This window comes from Sceloporus undulatus, chromosome 9, assembly GCF_019175285.1.
Source record: "Sceloporus undulatus isolate JIND9_A2432 ecotype Alabama chromosome 9, SceUnd_v1.1, whole genome shotgun sequence".
Lineage (NCBI taxonomy): Eukaryota > Metazoa > Chordata > Lepidosauria > Squamata > Phrynosomatidae > Sceloporus > Sceloporus undulatus.
The window spans coordinates 23,594,778-23,613,566 of record NC_056530.1 but is presented as its reverse complement, the minus strand read 5'-3'; the positions used below and the strand labels follow the sequence as shown (position 1 = coordinate 23,613,566).

Sequence of the window (18,789 nt, the reverse complement as noted above, 5' to 3'; positions counted from 1 at the left end):
ATGGAAGATTTGGGTCTCTTTCTTGTCTTCTGCACCTTTTGCTTCCACTTGCTTATATGTACTGAATATCCTGCATTTCGTTTTTGAACGACACAACAATTCCATTGACTTTTATATTTCATAATTCATGCAAATCAGCATACTTCGGATTAACAAAATAAAATTGTTGCTGTGCCAGAAGAGCCAAAGGGAGTGAGAGCTGTCATTAAAAGGGCAAATGAAGTTTGAGTGTGAGATGGATGCATGCTCCCTGCTGGGGAAGGGGGAACTATTGAAGAAATGGCACTGCCATCAAAAAGGCTCTTCCGCCAGTCCCTAAATGGCACCGAGAGAGGACCTCTTCTGCTTCTGTTGTCTTGATCCTCATAGTCTGACCTCTGTGCTGTTTCTCCTTCTCTTCGCTTACTCTCCCTTGGAAAAAGGTGGTCATCAACAGTCCAATAGTGAAAGGGTTGAAGTACAACCAAGCCACTCCCAACTTCCACCAGTGGCGCGATGCCCGCCAGGTCTGGGGGCTCAACTTTGGCACCAAAGAAGATGCCGGCCAGTTTGCCAGTGGAATGATGCATGCCCTGGAAATGCTGGATTCAGGTGAGAAGGCGCAGGGCTTGGAGACATTATAGTAGGACTCCTGTATACAATCCCAAACTTAGCGTGCAAATGCAAAACCGCAAATAATGGATAACCATATGCTGGGGATTCCTACAGAGAATACCTCCCTAAGCATTTCTATGGTTGCCTTGGAAGCCTACTATAGAATTGTGTTGGAGGACCTAGAAAATGCCTAGAGAGCTTTTGGGTTGTTGTGTGTTTTTTTAATGTGGGTGAAATCCTGGGTACCAGACCCATAGATACAGAGATTGAACTGTACTTTGAGAGAATATAACTTCCAGAATCCTCTTCAAGCCAGCATGGACCCTTTCCAAGCTATGGGAAGGTGACATGCTTCGTCGGACTCGGGAGAATGGAAATGTGGGAAAGACTTCTTGGTTTCTCTGTTGGAGTGCAGGTTAGGTCTTCCAGTTCAGGGAGCCAGGTTGGACAAAAGGTGCGGTTGTGCAACTGGCAAGAGATTCGATCTGTTTTTGTAAGCATGCGATGGGAATCATGGTCAGGATTGAGGAGGGGTCATTCGTTTTTAATTACTTGCTCCCAGTAGAACTCACATCTCTGCTTGAGTTACTGTTCTGGGTACATTTCAGGAACATGACAGGAATCCTCATCTGACAGGCGATGCTGGTAATTCTGGTGTCTTTCCATATTGTTGCTGGACATTCATGCCCAGCATGCATAAAGATTGGATGCCTCCTGAGCCACGGCAAAAATACCAAACGTCCTGGAAAATTTATGGTGGTGCTACAAGGCTATGTCTCAAGACATGGAGACCTTGCCATGGATAGGACTCTTTGGCCAGCTTTGAGACTCAAGAGGGAGGAGGGCAGGAGCTCTGCTCTCGGCTTTCAGTCCTGTAGAGACTTGTACAGAAAAACCTGTTTTTCTCTGTTTTGTCCTGCCAGGGAACTCGGCGCCAGCGCGGCCTGTCCAGAATGGCCCCTCTGCGGATGAAATGGAGCAACAGAAAAGGTACCATGCATTGCCTCAGGAGGAGTTGAGCAACACACATCTGCAGCCAAGTCACTTGGGTAGTCCTGGGTCGGTCACTCTTTCCACAGTCTCAGCTTTCCCTTGTCTGTGAAATGGGCGCCCAGTGCCCATGCTGGGTGAGGGGACTGTAAAAGTTACTTTCGCTCCCTAAACTCTACCATGGAGTGACCAGAGAAGGCTGGGCAATGCTATGCTCCGAAAGGACCCAGGAGGATCCAATGGAAAGGAGGCTGTCTTTTGCCTCCTGCTGCTATTGCATTCTTTATCTCCAAAAACATTTGAGATGGAAGGGATGGGGATGTAAACCTCCCCCCCAAAACCCTGAGACCTTTCCTTTCTCCTCCCAAAGAGCCTCGTCCCAATTGCACCATCTCTTCCTATGAACTCCAATCCCACAGCCTGCTTGGGGATCAGTGCTGTCACCCCACTTTTAGGGTGGCCCCTGGTGTGGTCCGCACCCCCCCCCATCACACCCCTGGTTCTCTCCCCATCATTCTTGTGCAAGCCTAAGAAAGGGATCCTGCAACACACCCTCAAGAACTTTTGTTGCTGCTCAGAGCTGACAATGTGGAGATGCACCAACAGCCTTAATCAGTCGAAAGCACCTTCCTCGGTTCCTAATTATTTCTTAAGGAGAGTGTCCCGCTCCCTGCCCAACACACACACACACACACACAATGCCTCCTCCAGCGGCTGAGGGCAGACGCAGTTGGCTTAGCATCTAATCGGCTCTTGGCGGGTCAAGGGGGTCGAACGTAGCCCTGCCTGCAGACTGCTTTCCAGGTTCCCAGGTGCTGTTCTGAGCACTTGCGCACTTCTCCATCTGTTCGAGGGAAGGGGGCAACCCAAATTCAGCTTCTTCCCTTGCTCCACAATGTGTGGCTTTGCAGTCTCTGGGATCTTGCCTGAGCCACCCCCCAAGTGAGTGGGGATGATGGGAGGGAAAGGAGGGTTGGCAGAGATGGGCAAGTAGGCTTCTGCATGCCCTTTCGGCTGCTGTTCTTCGCCCGGAGATGGAAGTGAGACCGCTCCTTTTCTCTCTTTTTCCTCTTCTCCTTCTCAAAATCCAGGCAGCAGTTAGAGAGAGAACAGCATGAGCAAGCGGAGAAGGAGCGGAGGGTCACAATCGCAGGTATGTGTGTGTGTGTAGGCATAAAAATTCCCTTTTTATAATGTTTTAATAATTTATATCCCACCTCTCTCTCTGTGTGTGTGAACATCCACCCCTGTCATGAGCCATGGTAAAAGGCTGCTATTTATTTATTTATTTATTTATTTATGTGAGAGTGATTAATGAACCGCTTACTAAATAAACCAGCAGAACATTTTACCATCTGCCTCTTCAGGTGCTGAAAGCAAAGGTTTAAAAAAAAGGTTTTCAGCAATATTTTGCAGAAGCCAAAACAAAAGTTTTTGCTGATTTATTTATTAAGTTCTGTTTGTTAACTACTCAGTGGGTGGATGGATGGATGGATGGATGGATGGATGGATGGATGGATGGATGGAGAGAGAGAGAGATGCATCCAAAGCAAACTTGTCAGAAGGGTTGTTCATTTTGAAATGGCCTGTTGAGTTACAAGGACAGACAGACAGATGTGTCTCTGTGTGTACAATATTTGTATGTTTTCTGTGCAACCCTTTCCAGGTTTGCTTTTCCCCTGTAAAGCAATGGGCCGTGGGCCAAAGGCAGCTTGGCTCTCACCTGGACGTACTTTAAGAACAACAATGAAGGATTAACAATTTAGTGGGGATTAGTGCCACCGGCTGCCCGACTGGGTCAGGGATTGGGGTGGGTGGCATGGAGGGCATTGCACAAAACAGACACTTTAAACCTGTGTGTTCTAGTGCCTGATTCTCTGGTTTAAGTGTCTCAGTGACCACCCCTCTTCTTCTCTCTTCCCCCAGCATCTCCAGCCACTCCTTCGGGTCCTCCCCCACCCCCAGGACCACCGCCGGCCCCACCATGCCCGCCTCCTGGACCTCCGGGGCCACCCCCAGGCATGCCAATGGGACCCCCAGGGCCGCCTCCACCTCCGGGTCCTCCTCCACCCCCCGGACCCCCGCCAGGCTTTGCACCCTCGGGAGGGGGGCCACCCCCAGCGCCACCCCTCCCTCCTCCCCAGGGAGCCCCCGGAGGCGCCGGACCCCCAACTGGTTTGGCCGCAGCCCTTGCAGGAGCGAAACTCAAGAAGACTGGCAAGGTGAGATGGGAGGGGCAGTAGCTTTCTCAAGATATCATAGAATTATACAGCTGAAAGAGACCCCCAAGAACCATCCTGTCCAACCCCCTTCCGCCATGCAGGAACACAGAATCCAAGCACTCCCGACAAATGGCTATCCAACCTCTGTTTAAAAAGGAGATCCCATCATTCTCCAAGGCAGCAGCATCTTCCATTGTCAAACAGCTCTTGCAAAGTAATGTTTAAGCGGAATCTCTTCTCCTGTAGCTTGCGTCCCTTGCTCCTGGTCTCTTCTAGAACATGGCCACATAAGCCCGAAATACCCACAAAAACCTATGGATGCTGGCCATGAAAGCTTTCAACTTCACCTTGTCTCTGGTGCCCTTCTCTGCCCCACAGGAGGAGGGACCAAAGGCAGCATCCGCAGCTGCCACTGCATCCAGTGCACCTGGCGGAGGAGGAGGGCTGATGGAGGAAATGAGTGCCATGTTGGCACGACGGTGAGTGGGCAGAGCCAGGCACACCTTATATCAACTTTCAGATGGATGGGTCGTGCCTCAATCTCTGGAGTGGTTTTTCCTTAGCCACCTCTAGATCACGGAATGATCTGCCAGAGGAGATTTGTCAGTTAAAGATACGGTCTGCATTTAAAATTATTTTTAAATTATGAATTTTAAAGAATTTATTGGAGGATTTTAATATTTATTGGTTATACAGGTGGGTCCTTGGTATCTGCTTTTAAGTGTAGAAAGCCACACAGAGGCTTTGACTTTTCCCAGCATGGTGCATGCATGCGCATTCATGTTTTTGTGACTGACATTGTGCTGGAACATCGCACTGCAAGCATAATGCTATTCTTTTGCTTTTTTTGCTCCCTCCCTCCATCGACTCCAGGAGGAAAGTTGCAGAGCAGAGTGAGAAGACCATTCCAAAGAAAGAGGAGGGCCTGACGCAGGTAGGAAAAACAATGAACAAAGCGCGCCTCTCCTTGGAACACGAAAGCCTTTTTGCATCCAAATGGCTCAAGGCTGAAGAGAGTGGCTTAACTGAAATCAATTAAAAGCCTGGCATCCCAGACTGGCCACCATTTGGGGATATTTGGGAAAACTGGACTTTGGGGAGCTGCAACTCTCAGAATGCAAGCTGTGGGGTTTGGGGAGTTTTAGTCCAGAAAGTCACTTTTCTGAGCTCTAGTTGGGAAAGGTTGCTTCTGTTGCTTTGGCTGCTGCTGATAATTTATAGCATGCCCAGATCTCAGGGCAAAGAGCAGGAATCTCAGGTGCGTGCATCATCTTGAAAACTGCAGCAGTTTTGAGACTAACTGAGCAAAAGAAATTGTAGCATGAGCTTTTGTCAACTTGGTCTACTTCCTCAGATGCATGAATTGGCACCCAGGAAGGACCTTGATAGACTGTATGAACAGCCATTGAAATGCAAAGCTTGTGGGTATGGTGATGAGGTGGCAAGTTTCAGTTTTAAGGAACTTTAACTATGTGAAATCGAATAGCTGGCATCCATAGTCTTTCCTCCAGTCTTTGTCCCTCAACAACCATTGTTAAAACTGAACCTGTCCCCACATCATCAGACCCACACATGTTGCATTCCCGCGGCTGTTCATACAATCTGATTATAAGAAAGTAGGAAGTAGACTAAATCAACAAAAGCGCATGCTACAACTTTTAGTCTCAAAGGTGTTGCAAGAGCCCTTTGACGTATCAAGGTACAGTTTTCGCTCTGCAACACAGCCGATGGGTTAAAACTGTGGTACTCAGAACACATTATGCTTGTTTGGGTCTCATTGGCAGTTTGTGTTTAGTTGGGCCTTAATGCTCTGCAGCAACGCTAGAAATGCAGGTCAGCAAAGAGCCTTTGAGATGCAGACTTGCTGTCTCCCCAGGGACCCTTTCACACTACAACATTATAGTGCTACGATTCCACTTCAACTGCCATGGCTCCATCCTATGTAATCATGGAATTTGGCATTTAAGGAAAGGCACTTAAGAATTCTCAGGCAGAAACCCATGTGACTCACCAAACTGCAAATCTCAGGATCCCACAAGATTCAGCCAATAATGCTGTAATTGTGTATAGGAAAAGAGCACAATTTTGCTGTGCAGCTGTTGCAAAAGAACAGTATACTGAATCCCTCCACCTTCTACCTCTGTTTTGTCCCCACAGCAAGACGATGGAGAAGGTGCTGGTGCCAAGACCACAGGTAGGCAAAAGAAGATGGAGTAAAGCTGGCATTAATGCACAAGACACCTCACATAAGAAGCCAGTCTTGGGCATGGCATAAGGGGAGGGTGCCAGTCTGGTGTAGTGGTCTGAGCATTGGACTGTGACTCTGGAGACCAAGGATCAGCCATAGAAAGCCACTGAGTGGCCTTGAGCAAGTCATGCTATCTCAGCCCATGGCAAAGGCAAACCCTTCTCTGAACCAAGAAACCACCGTGACGGGTTTGCCTTAGGGTCACCATACGTTAGAAATGAATTGAAAGCATAGAGCAAAAAAGAGCAGTGCTACTCAAAGTGGTAGTCAAAACAGCCTGTTCCCCAAAGCCAAAGTTTTCTGTAAGTGCAGCTATGGGAACCCATTGGGTAACCTTGGGCAAAGTCACATTCTCTCGGAGGAATTTTGTAGCACCATTTGAGAGTAACTAAAGATGCTATTTCTTTAGTCTCAAAAGTGCTCCAAGATCTCTCTATGTACTGATACTACAAACTAACATGGGTATATCTTGAATTCTCTCAGAGGGAGGCAAAGGCATATCCCCTATGCACAAAACTTGCCAAGGGTTTGTCTTACGGTCGCCATAAGTTGTAAATGGCTTGAAAGCTCCCAATAACAACAAACTTCCCTATTGATGTTCTGTGACGAAACTAGACATTGCTCCAGCCTTACTATGCAGAATGTCCCTGCCCTTGATCCTCTGAAGCCATCTCTTAGCCTCTATGCCTTGCTCCTAATTTCTCCTCCCTCCCTCCATATAGATGGTTTCCGGAGGCCTTGGGAGAAGACCAGCACAACGCTACCCAGGTGAGCTTACTCCTGGTTAAGTCCATCAGCCTTGGCTAAAGAGCAGGGAGGCATCACTGATCTCTGAACCCACTGCTTGGAACCAGCTCTTCTGGCCAGGAAAAACTCCAGGAGGCTCAGGAGAAGATGGAGCAATGGGGCTGCATGGCTCTGTCTCCAGAGAGAGAGTCCTTGCAGGGGAAGACGGTGGGAACCGGGGCTTACCCTGAACCCCTTCCCTCCTAATCCAAGCACAGCATCTTGAGTTTTTCTCTTCCCCTCCATCAGGAAAACAGTGACCCAGAGGAGCACCACACCTCCGGCCCCAGTCCGTCCTCAGGCTGGCCAGTTTAGGTATCAGGCAGAAAGGGCCGGATAAACTATGAACGCTAAGTACTCCGTAGAGCTTAGTTTCGTGATCTGTAGTTAAGTCAGTGAATCAAGGCTGTGTGTATCAGCTTCGTTCCCTTTGCCGGGAGCCCTGGGACCCTCATTCAGGCAGATTAAAGTATTAAATAGTTTGGGGTTTTTTAATGAAAGGTATTCTATTTTCTGACCACAATAAGAACTCCTACATATTTCAAGGCTTTAAAAATGACCCCTGTCCACAAGAATTGTTTCTGGATACAGAGTCAAAGGTATTGTGATAATACCGAAACGTCTACATCCAGGAAACATGGATTCCCACCAGGTGGAAAGTTTGTTCTGAGTATCTGTCAGCTCTCCGTATTTGCAAGGACAAACATATGGATTACATTGCCGTCGTTTTTGTCCCAGGCATTTTTTAAAGCCTGTGCTGTTGATATATATATATATATATATATGGCAGGAATTTTGAACTTTGCAGAAAACCCTATCCATGCTCAGTGGCTGAAAGTCAGGAATGCTGTATTTACAACTCTTTAGGTGTGGTTTTTTTTTAATTCTATGTTGTAATGAAGGTATTGTTTCTCTAAATAAGAATGCTGTCCCCCAATGAAACTCTCCTTCGGTCCTCAAATTTCTAGCCTTGCAGTAACATCAAACTCCAGTGGAGTGTTTGGAAATAGAGTTTAGGCTTCCCAAGAAAAGGGACAAGTGAAGTGACCCAGTGGCATTAAACACAACAGAAGAGGCATTTGGGGTGTGAATTGTTTTCAGTGGCCCACTTTCTGCAAGGCTAGAAATTTTGGACATGGAGGAAAGTTTCACTTCTGGGGGGCAGAATTCTCATTTGGAGGCGCAGTTCCATTTGCCCTCCATCTGTTTGGGTCTAGTTTTTATGCGGCTTCATAAAAAAGAAAACATGACTTTGAGAGACTCAAGTGGCTTGTCTGCCTGGATGAGGGTTAAATTTCCTAGGAAGTCTGGAAGACAGGTGAAGAAATTAAAAATGGAGCAGGTGTCTATTTTCCTGGCTCAGCTTTAAGACTGAGAATGGATGGCTTGGCCAGTTCTCTCACAACTCCAGAAGGTTTCAGCCACCCTGCAGGGTCGGAGTCGAGGCTTCCAGGCATCCGTCCTTCGGACAGATGGCAAGGCAGCCACTGAATTGGCAGGTCCTCTTCTGATCTGTCCAGAGAGGAACCACTCCTTGGCCATGTGGAAACATCACAAAGGCTGTAAGCCATTTTTGAGAAGAGCAGGGAAAGACACTGAATGGGGTCGAGGAGCAAATGTTAGTCCCGAGAGGCTGATGGGGATCTGTATTTCGGCTTCTCTTGCGGGGCTCTCCAGACCCACATGCATCTTTCCCCCCTCAGAACCTGGAGCCCTATTTGGTTTAGAGGAGGCAAGAGGATAATTTGGCAATGCTCTTGGTCTTCTCCTCAAACCAGGCAGGGCTCAGAAGATATTTCTTCCTAAGCATAATGCACTGTTCTCTTGAAGTGTCCTGGGATGGCATTCAGGGGTTGCAAAGCCCAGTTTAGACAAGGCATGGCTTTGTGTCTCTTGCATGCATGCCTTTGTTCTACAAACTGCAGCTTTAGTGGTTCTTGAATAGTCTTTTGGGGGGGGGGTACTGCAAGGCTGGAGGGGCAAAGGGGCAAATGCAACCCTTTTTGGCAAATGTTGCCTCTCTGAAGCTGCCATTTGTTCTGGATGTTCTGGACCTTAACTGTACCCACTAATGAAGTATAACTCTGAGAGATATACTTTTTTATTAAATTAAAATTAATAAAAAGTATAATAAAAAAGAGATGCAGGGCCAGTGGCTTATTCCTATATGGAGAGGACTTGGGTTGGATCTAGCTGGGCTGCAATCTTCCTGAAATGGCGGTGCTGATCTTCTCCCCTTTCCCAATGCAGAATGAAATCTGCTGGAGCGATCACTGGTTCAGAACCTGCCGGAGGCGGAGGGGATGAATCAGAGTTGGAACGGGTCAAACAGGTAAAACATCTTAATTCCTCCTCCCTGCGACACTTCACTCCCATTCAGATCATCAAACTGACCCACCATAAATGTTAAGCCCCATTGGACCCTCTGCATTCCTTCACCACCTTGGTGAACCCACCACCAGACTCTCTGGCTCTTGTGGAGAACTAACTTTCTGGTTCTGCTGTAGAATAACTATTCCTCGGATACGTACCCTTGGCCCTTGTAGTTAATGGTTGTTGTTGTTGTTGCCATTGATCTACGGACTTTATGTGTAATGAGAAAACAAAGCGAAACCCTCGCTCTTTCTCTCCCTCTCACCTGCCCTGCCCTGCCCTTCTTTCTAGGAGCTTCTGCAAGAGGTCCGGCGTGAACTACAGAAGGTGAAAGAGGAGATCATACAGGGTGAGTTGTGTTTTTGTATCTGGGGGGAGAGTGTGTCATGTGGGTTTTGGGATGCACTTTGGAAAGCTGTCTCTGTTTTGGGACACTCGGCATCCAATGGTATTTGGGGAGCTGTACTCCAAAAGCAGAGAGCCAGTGTGATGTAGATTTGGTTTGAGCATTAGACTATAACTCTGGAAAGCAGGGTTCGAATCTCGGCTCGGCCATGTAAATCCACTGGGTTGCTTTGGGCAAGTCATGCTCTCTCAGCCTCAGAGGATGGCCATGGCAAATCCCATCTGAAGAAACTTGCCAAGAAAACCCATAATAGATCCATCTTAGGATCACCATAAGTTGGAAATGACTTGAAGGTACACAACCACAGTCCAAAAGCAATTTCTCCAAGCACCAACTGGAGAATTTATGGGTTCCTAAAAAAGCAGTCCTCTTTCTTGCAAGCGAAAGAAGGTTTAAAGGAGAGTGTCATCTGGTGGGATGGTGCTGACCTATAAAGCCCTATATGGCTTAGGTTCAGAAGACCTAAGCCTAACTCCTCTGCCAGCCCTGCATTGGGGAGACTGGTATATCCAAATGCAGATTGATGCCCAGCATTTGAACCATATGCTTTAGTCACAAGGATTGCAATTGTCAGGCCACTTGGAGAGAAAAACTCTTGTGGCTCTATTTCAAATTACCCAGAGTTTTCCCAGTAGATTCTGACCTGCAGGCTGCCTCCACACTGGAGAAATAAACCGGTTTGGTGCCACTTTAACAACCCTGGCTCAAGGCTATGGAACTCTGGGAGTGGGAGTTTGTTGTATGATTTTTGCATTTGGAGGGTGTTTAGAGAATATATATATTCAAACGTGGTTGGTTGAATCCATGGATAAAGAGTGAGTGGATAGGAAGGGTCAACTGTGGTCCAAAACACACTGCAGAAATAATCCAGTTTGAGACCACTTTAACTGCCCTGGCTCAGTGCTAGGGAATCCTGGGAGCTGCACTTTTGGGAGACATCTAGCCTTCTCTGTGAGAGAGCTCCAGTGCTAAAAAACCCTGTAATTTCCAAGATTACCTAATACTGAGCCAGAACAGTTAAAGCGGAATCAAACTGGATTATTGTTGCAATGTGTTTTGGATCTGTACCTTATGTAGGGGGGTATGGTTTTTCATAGTATGGACCTACGAAAGCGGTATAGGGCTAATGTGAAGTGGAAGTCTTTCATGCTCAGCATCCATAGTTTTTTGTGGGTTTTTCAGGCTATGAGACCATGTTCTGCACAGCATTCTCTGTAGATGCCAGCCACAGATGCTGGCGAAATGTCAGGAATAAACCCTTGTAGAACATGGCCACAGAGCCCGAAAACCCCACAATGTATAGGGCTAATTTAAAGGTCAGGAGCAGCATTTTGGATTATGCCTAGAAAGGGACTTCAAATCTCTCTTTCTTTCCTCCTCTCTCCAGCATTTGTCACGGAGCTTCGGAAACGGGGGTCCCCGTAACCTCGCCTCCTCGGAGTCCGCCATTTTCCCAAGCGCGCAGCAAAAGGAAAAAAGAATAAAAAAATAGAGAAACCATATGAAGCGAGAGGAAAAAACTCCTCCGACCCCAATCCCTTTCCCTCCCCGATGCACCAAAAGAGCTCCGCCACCCCACACTCTTCTCAGCTCCCAGGACTCAAACCCCTGTCCCTCGCTGTGCAATTTTAGGGTGGGGGGAAAGGGACAATCCACAGCAACTCCCCCCAATCCCAGGAAGGGCAGGTCCCCCACCTGTGCCTTACCCAATAGCAATAGCAGCACCCCACCGTCTTTCCCTCCCCCCCCCCCCGTTTTCCAAAAAAAAAAGAGAGGCTGTTTCCCATAGGAAGGGGACATTTCCCTGGAGGAATTGGTCCTCTTTCCACAATCCTTTCCCCCCCGACGAATAATACACTGTGCCATTCCCAGGGAGGGCTAATCCCTGCGCTCCATCCCTTCGTTGCCCTCTTTCTCTCCTTTGCAAGATATCTGTGGTTTTGTAAAAATAATTTGGGGTGACGGGGGGGGGGGGGGGGGAGAGAGAGTTTTAGCCTAGGCTGTCCGGCCAGAGCAAGCGGACCTTCCAAGGAAGGAACCAAAAAAGGGGGGGGATCTTATTTTTGGAGGCAATGGCAACTTCCGCCTGTTTAAAATCAGAGCGGAGAAGATCCCTGGAGGTAAAGGTTGGCAACCCAGCTGACCATGTCCCTGTTTTGGGGCATGTCAGGGCATATCTTACCCCTTTTTTAATATAGAGAAAGGGCACCAAACCATCTCCTTTTTGCAGTGGAGGCTGCAAGGAGGAAAGAGACCAAAAGGAGGCATCCTCTGGCCGTCAAAGCAAGAAAAGCTGCCCAGATCTGGGCCCATGACCTGCCAGTCACCATCTTCCCGGAAGACCATGGCTACTCCGACGCATGCCCCTATGCTTCTCAAGCATGCGACCCACCTGCCAAATAAAGGAACTCTTCCCTATAAAGGGATGTGTGTCTTTCGCGGGGTCTCCATCGGATCCCCTCCCCACACTTCCAGGACCTTCCTCCTCCCCCCCCAACCGCCAACACTGCTGTTTTATCTTGGTTTTGTAATTTTTTAAGAATAATTTTAAATACAGAGATGGGGGTTAGAATATTTTATCCCTTCCCATCTCTCTGGGTAATTTTTTAAAGCAACATTTCTGCCCCTCTTCCTCCTTTGCAGCCGTGGGGCAGCCGTGGGGAGAGAACCAGGGCTCTTGGCTTTTCTACTGAGCTGTAATTTTTGTTTTAAACTTTATTTTAGGGTTTATTTTGTTGTTGTTGAGCTGGATGGGCTATTATATTTTGATTTTTTAAAAGAATATTGTTATTATTATTGTTACCAATCTGCTGGGTGTTTCCGCCCAATTTCTACACACCTCTTTCCTTCCAACACAGACACACACAGCACCTGCTCGCTTACCCACAGCTGGGCATGAGGATCTTGGGCACACGCACCAAACGTCTTTAGGAATAAAATCTTTTGTTTTTCCTGTTTTGTAAAATTGCAAAAAAAGAACAAAAAAGAAAGGAAGAAAAAAAAGGAGTTGTGTTGCGTCTTTGTTGGTTTTTTCTTGGTTTTGGGATCAGAGGGCTTTTTAATAGAACATTGTGAGTCCAACACAATTTAACGCCTAAGATGCAGAGTCAACTTGACGGCTGCTGAATACAGGATTGTATTGGTAATTTATTTTGGACATAACATGAGAAGACTCACTAGAAAAGGGTGAAGGTGGAAGGCAGCAGGAAAGAGGAGAACCATATTAATCGAGAAAGCTATTGATAACTGATTGCCTTGGAGGTCCCTCATTCGTAACATTGCCGAAAGTCAAAGCTGACTTGATAGCACTTAACCAATGGCAGAAACCACAGCCTACAAGCCACTGCCACCATAACCCTGGTCTCCAAAGCCCAAAACGTAGTCAGCCACTTTATCATCAGCCTGGACTAAACGAGACCCACTTAAATCAATAGAACTTGCACAAGTGGCTTGCCAAAGTCCCCCTGATTCAGTCTGTTTAGTTTTGAGAAATCACTGGGTTTATGCTGTGGTCAGGAAGTTTTCAGATGGACTTTTTAAACAATGAATAACGATGGCTCTTGCTATTCCTCCGTTTGCCCTAGAAAAGGAGCGTCAAGGGCGGCCGCTAAAAGCCCACTCCCAAAAGAAGAGGAGCTACTGGCCTTCCTTTCCACTTTATAATTCCCCGGAGGTATGACTCCAGATCATACGGTTCAGTTTCTTGCGCAACAAGATCCTTTTTACGGGCACCGATAATCCTGCTCTAAAAATAGGGATTAAGAGGGGGATTTTCGAGGCCACCAAGCATCGCTGAGCACAGGGCCTCCTCATTGATTTTGTTCACCTGGGTCCCCCTCCCCGCCTCTCCGGACCCCCCTTTCGATGCATTTTTGCTTTTGTGCATTTCCTTTTTGCCTTCTGCCTCAGAACAATCAATACAGGTGCTTTTAAAGGAGTTAATATTTAAGTAGCTTGTCAGGACAGCACTGGAGGCCATGGAGCGCGGCGTACCAAGGAATTTGGACAAGCTACAAAACCTGTCTTAAAGGCATAGTATATGAGGAGTATGAGGCCTCCTAGAACTGAGGCTGGGTTAAAGGCGTATGAATAGTCTGTAAGGCAATGAACTGTTCTGGGATCAGAAATAGATCTAATATTGGAGGGTTTCATGCTTTCCTTTGAATAGGGAAGGGCAGAATTTGAATTTCTTGGATTTTTGTTGCTTTGTGACTTCAGTTCAACTCTGATTTATGAGGTTTTATTGGCAAACTTTGTTCAGAGGGAGTTTGCCATTGCCTTTCTCTTAAGCTGAGAGAGTGTGTCCTGCCCAAGGGCACCCAATGGGTTTCCATGGCTGAGTGGGGATTAAAATCCTCATTTCCCAGCGTCTTTGTCAAACCACTAGGCCATACTGGGTCTAAAAAACAGGGTTCCCCCTTCCCCCAGTAGCTACACCTTGTGATATTCATCACTCTGCCTGCTTCACCTCCCATGTTTTGGCTTTGCAGCCTAATCAGATGACCAAATACAAGTCAGGGATGAGTTCTCAAGACTACCATTGTATCTGCACTGCAGAAATAATCCAGTTTGACACCACTCTGGCTGCCATGGCTCAATGCTATGGAATTCTGGGAAGTGTGGTTTGTTGAGCCACCAGAACGCCATTGCACTGAGCCATGGCAGCTAAAGTGGGGTCAAACTGGATTATTTCTGCAGTGACTACAACAACCTGAGCAAACTCGGACTCAAAACCGACTCCAAAGTCCATCTACTCCAAAACCACAAAGGGAGTCATGAAGGCCTTGTCTAATACCCAAACTAAACAGTCCCTACCTTTCAGATCCCTCTTGAGAAAATCAAGATTCCTGCAAATCTAAAAGATACTACTTAAAGAGCCAGGAAAAGAAAAGCGTGCTTCTTCACAGTTCTGCCTTGCCGCCTCCCCGCTTGACAAAATACATCTATTGGTTCCAGAGCTTATTGCCAAAACGAAGTGGTTTGATTTCTTTGTCGCCATTGTTTTAATAGATTCACAGTATTTACATATTAGGAAGAGGTCAAGCGATTCAGTAGCCGAGGGTCACGGGGCAAGTCAAAGGGCCCTTGTACCCCAAATCCTCCTGCACTTTGTAGGGTCCATGTTCTCTCCTTGCCGGCCTTCCTCCAGTAGTGGGGCTTCCCACGCAGCTTGTAACAGGAGTGCCATCCTGGAACAGAAAACACCCACGTTTCCCATCCAGGGCTGGGTCATTTCTTCTGGGGAGCGCTAGAAAGCTCCACTAGGATCCGGTTGGCTTCGCGCAAGCGAGCGTCTAAGGTCTCCACAGTCAAGTTCAGCTCTGAGATCTGTTCCTGGAGGCTGAGGAGGGTGCTGCTCAACTCGTCCTCCTTCTTCTGGCTGTTGGTGGACTGGCGGGCGTACTCCAGGTAAATGCAGAGGCCCCCCACTCCAAAGACGATGGCTTCGCCCAGCAGTTCCGCCCCCAAGTCCGCCGCCGCCTCCTCACTCAGCGGCTTGATGGCCGCCCCCCGGAATCCCATGATTCGCATCTTGGCCCGCATCTCCACCCAGTGATAGACTGCGGGAGGAAAGAGAGAGAGAGAGAAAGGGAGATGTTTAGGGCTGAAGAGCAGGGCATAAATACAGCAAATACATCCATAAATCAAGAGAGAGCATTCCAAGCGTCTGAGCTTCCTTATATTACTCTGCTATGTAAAGCCCTGGGCAAACTTTACAGCACTCTATAAATAAATGTTAATACTCTCATCTCTCCATATTTGCGCCTTTGATGTTTGTGGATCTGATCATTCACAGATCTGATTAATATCTCCTCTCTAGGAATACCTGGGTCCTCCAGGGCAACTCTATGGTCAACTTTAACTCAAAGTTATATTGAAAGGCCTAGAGATTCCTAGAGAGGACACTCCACTAGGCCTTTGTAGCTCCTCTATTGCAGTTCTATGGTCAGTGTCTGTTGGACGTTGACCACAGAGTTGCCCTGGAGGACCTAGAGATTCCTAGAGAGGTGTCCTCTCAGGGGAAAACATGGGGGTCTTGTGCCCCTGACCCTGGGGAATATGGAGGGACACGTGTAATAATAATAATGAGAAGCTCTCAGCTCCAACCCTAAGCTTGAAAGGCTTGGACCTTTCTGGACTGCAGTTCCCAGAATCCCCATAGCCAATGCTGGGTGGGATGGGCCATCTTTTGGGCCTCCCTCCCTGCTCCAAAGCCATCTGCATTCAGTTTATCAGGAAGAGGGAGAGGAATGCTGCCCTTCCCAGGAGGAAAATTCAGCGGCTGCCATGCCCTCTCTGGCCTTCTCGTCTCCCTCATTCACAGTCGCCACCATCCTGGCCCCCTCCCTCTGCTCTTCCTGCCTCCTTCTGTGAAATGAGGGCAGCACTTCTTTTCCCCTTCCAGTCCCCTTTGGACCTGGCTTGCCACTTTGACTACATTTCCCAGAAGCCCTTGTCCAAAATGGCGCCCCTCTTCCCTGGCCCATCTGTTCAGCCTTGAACGTTCCACGCCCCCAGATTGGCCCAAGTGCCTCAAATCAGAAGCCCGCCCTCGCACGGCTCCTATTGGTCCGTTCCTTTAAGAGGGCCCCCCTCCCTGCGCGTGGCCCCGCCCCCTCGCTCACCCATTGGCCACCCGCCTAAGACTGACGGGCGGCTCCTCCTATGAGCCGAAGAGGCCCCCCCATTTCTCTGGTTACTCACTCTGCGCGGGGGGCCCGCAGATGTACTGCCGGAAGAAGGGGCTGGCGCGCGCCCCGTCCTTGATGCGCGCGGCTAGGGGCTTGGAGATCTGCCGGACGCCCAAGTAGAGGAGCTTGGCGATCGGGAAGGCGCCGGCCACCATCCTCGCCCCGCCCTCACGGCAGCTTCGATGACATCAGCGCGCACGCTACGTCACGCCACGCTCGCGCGTCAACGCCTCGCGCCACGTCGGCTTCTAACGTCAGCGCGCACGGGGGCGTCTCCCACTCGCTGCGTCTTTACCTTATGAATACGCCTCATGAATATGCAAATAGAGCCTCTCTTGGCCTCAAAGTGACAAAATGGAATACATTTTCCCCCTCATGAATATGTAAATTTGTCCCTTCGCAATTTCCTCTCATGAATATCTAAATTACCAGCCCTCTCACCTCAGGAAAGGGAAATAAAGAGTTTTTAAAAGGAATTTCCCTCAGGGTTTTTTTATTCTGAAATACATCCCTAATGATCTTGTTTTGAAAAAGATGCGACTCCGAATTATATACTGTTTAAAAATAATCATTGTCCAATTTCTTGAAGCGGTGTTTTAACGGACACTTCCGGTCTGGACCGGAAGTACGCAATGGCGGCCGCTTTGTTTACAAAGCTGGTCATAGAGATGTAGAGGGAAAGAGCGGCAAAGTGCTGTTTAAAGTGGAGTGCATAGAGATATGAGTATAGAGAGACCCAACCTGTCTTTTTCCCGAGACTTCCGGGACTCTATCGGAAGCCATTTCTAGAGATAAGCCAAAAAGGGGACTGAGAGGCAATCAGTTTCCCCTTCCACCATCATTCTCAGCAAAATGCGTGGAAAAGTTACTTTTCTTGGACAGCCCAGCCGCAGAACTGCCCCAAATCCCACCATGACCCTGTTGCAGTCCGAAAAAAGTAACTTTTCCAAGCTCTGCAAGTGCCAGCAGAACGGGATGCATTCTGCCCAGTAGAAATAATGCAGTTTGACACCGCTTTAACTGCCATGGCTGAATGCTAGGGAATCCTGGGATCTGTAGTTTGTTGTGGCCAAATGGCTCTCCAGACTACAAATCCCAGGATTCCATACCATTAAAGCACGGTAGTTTTAAAACAGTGAACCTCCAAAGGGGTTTTCTTGGCAAGATTTGTTCAGAGGAGGTTGGCCATTGCCTTCTCCTGAGGCTGAGAGAGAGTGTGACTTATTACCCAAGGTCTCCCAATGGGTTTCCATGTATGAGGCACGATTCGAACCCTGGTCTCCAGAGCCATAGTCCAACACTCAAATAATAATCTAATCTATGAATCATTTTTCATGTTTACACATGATTTACCCCCCTTTTGATTTTATTTCCTCTTTTGCGCTGTTCTAATTTAGAACATGAGTATAATTAGTCCTCTGTGTGTGTTTATGCGCACTGCCTTCGCCGAGTATAGCTCCTGATGTATTTGCTCACCTTTTATCGGTCCCTAAGCTCCCGGCTGAGTATTTAATGCCTTTAGAAAACCAGTGAAGTGTTAATGAGGTGAGGAAGTTAATGAGGCGAGAGGAGATACCGTATCATGCAGGTAACGTATGGGGCTGTAAACGCAGCTACACCTCCATTACTACAGCCTCTCACACTTTCTAATCTAAGCCAAAGCTAACAAGACGGATTGCAACAGGGAGAAATGTAAAGTACAGCACTTAGGCAGAAATAAATGAAATGTATAGATATAGGATGGGGGACACCTGACGTAAAGAGACTTATGTGTTTGAAAGGGATCCAGGAGTCCTATCAGAGCACAAGTTGGACTTGAGTCAACAGTGTGATGCAGCAGCTAAAAAGGCCAATGCGATTCTAGTCTACATCAATACATGTACAGTGCTTACAATGAGGGAAGTAATAGTGCCACTTTATTCTGCTTTGATCAGGCCTCACCTGGAATAATACTGTGTCCAATTCTTTGGCACCACATTTTAGAATCATAAGTTGGAAGAGACCCCAAGGGCAACCCAGTCCAACCCTCGCCATGCAGGAACTCTCAAGCAAAGCATCCCCATTGCCAGATGGCCATCCAGCCTCTGTTTAAAGACCTGCAAGGAAGGAGACTCAATTACACTCTGAGGGAGTGTCTTCTACTACTAAGCAGATCTTACCACCAGAAAGTTCTTCCTAATGTTGAGCTGGAATCTCTTTTCCTGTGGCTTCTTCAGTATGACATCCCTTCAATTGTTTAAACATGGCCAGCATGTCACCCCCTAACCTTCTCTTCTCCAGGCTCTTTCCATCATGAAGTTCCTCCTAATGTTGAGCTGGAATCTCTTTTCCTGGAGCTTGCATTAATTGCTCCATTGGGTCCTATTCTCTGGAGCAGCAGAAAACAAGCTCAATATGGCATCCCTTCAAGTATTTAAACAGGACTCTCATATCACCCCTTAACCTTCTGTTCTCCAGGCTAAACATCCCCAGATCCCT

General features: G+C 47.8%; 2 protein-coding genes across 10 annotated transcripts in view; one reads left to right on the top strand and one right to left on the bottom strand.

Moving 5' to 3' along the window:
• The window catches only part of LOC121915302 (vasodilator stimulated phosphoprotein), a 31,769-nt gene extending 19,368 nt beyond the window's left edge, over positions 1 to 12,401 (top strand). For all 9 annotated transcript variants that reach the window (XM_042439410.1, XM_042439413.1, XM_042439407.1 and 6 more), the window contains 11 exons: positions 423 to 591; positions 1,518 to 1,584; positions 2,676 to 2,737; positions 3,511 to 3,806; positions 4,185 to 4,285; positions 4,680 to 4,740; positions 5,964 to 6,000; positions 6,777 to 6,822; positions 9,091 to 9,172; positions 9,505 to 9,562; positions 11,007 to 12,401. In XM_042439410.1, coding sequence (XP_042295344.1) covers positions 423 to 591; positions 1,518 to 1,584; positions 2,676 to 2,737; positions 3,511 to 3,806; positions 4,185 to 4,285; positions 4,680 to 4,740; positions 5,964 to 6,000; positions 6,777 to 6,822; positions 9,091 to 9,172; positions 9,505 to 9,562; positions 11,007 to 11,044 — 1,017 coding nt within the window. In that variant the 3' untranslated portion in view covers positions 11,045 to 12,401. The remainder of the gene's footprint in view (positions 1 to 422; positions 592 to 1,517; positions 1,585 to 2,675; positions 2,738 to 3,510; positions 3,807 to 4,184; positions 4,286 to 4,679; positions 4,741 to 5,963; positions 6,001 to 6,776; positions 6,823 to 9,090; positions 9,173 to 9,504; positions 9,563 to 11,006) is intronic.
• Positions 12,402 to 14,598: 2,197 nt separating this feature from the next.
• Positions 14,599 to 16,549, bottom strand: OPA3 (outer mitochondrial membrane lipid metabolism regulator OPA3). The gene is made up of 2 exons (XM_042439415.1): positions 16,325 to 16,549; positions 14,599 to 15,180 (listed from the first exon to the last, which is right to left on the bottom strand). The coding sequence occupies exons 1-2, from the start codon at positions 16,464 to 16,466 to the stop codon at positions 14,849 to 14,851; spliced, it is 474 nt and encodes a 157-aa protein (XP_042295349.1). The 5' UTR covers positions 16,467 to 16,549; the 3' UTR covers positions 14,599 to 14,848.
• Between the last annotated feature and the right edge of the window lie 2,240 nt (positions 16,550 to 18,789).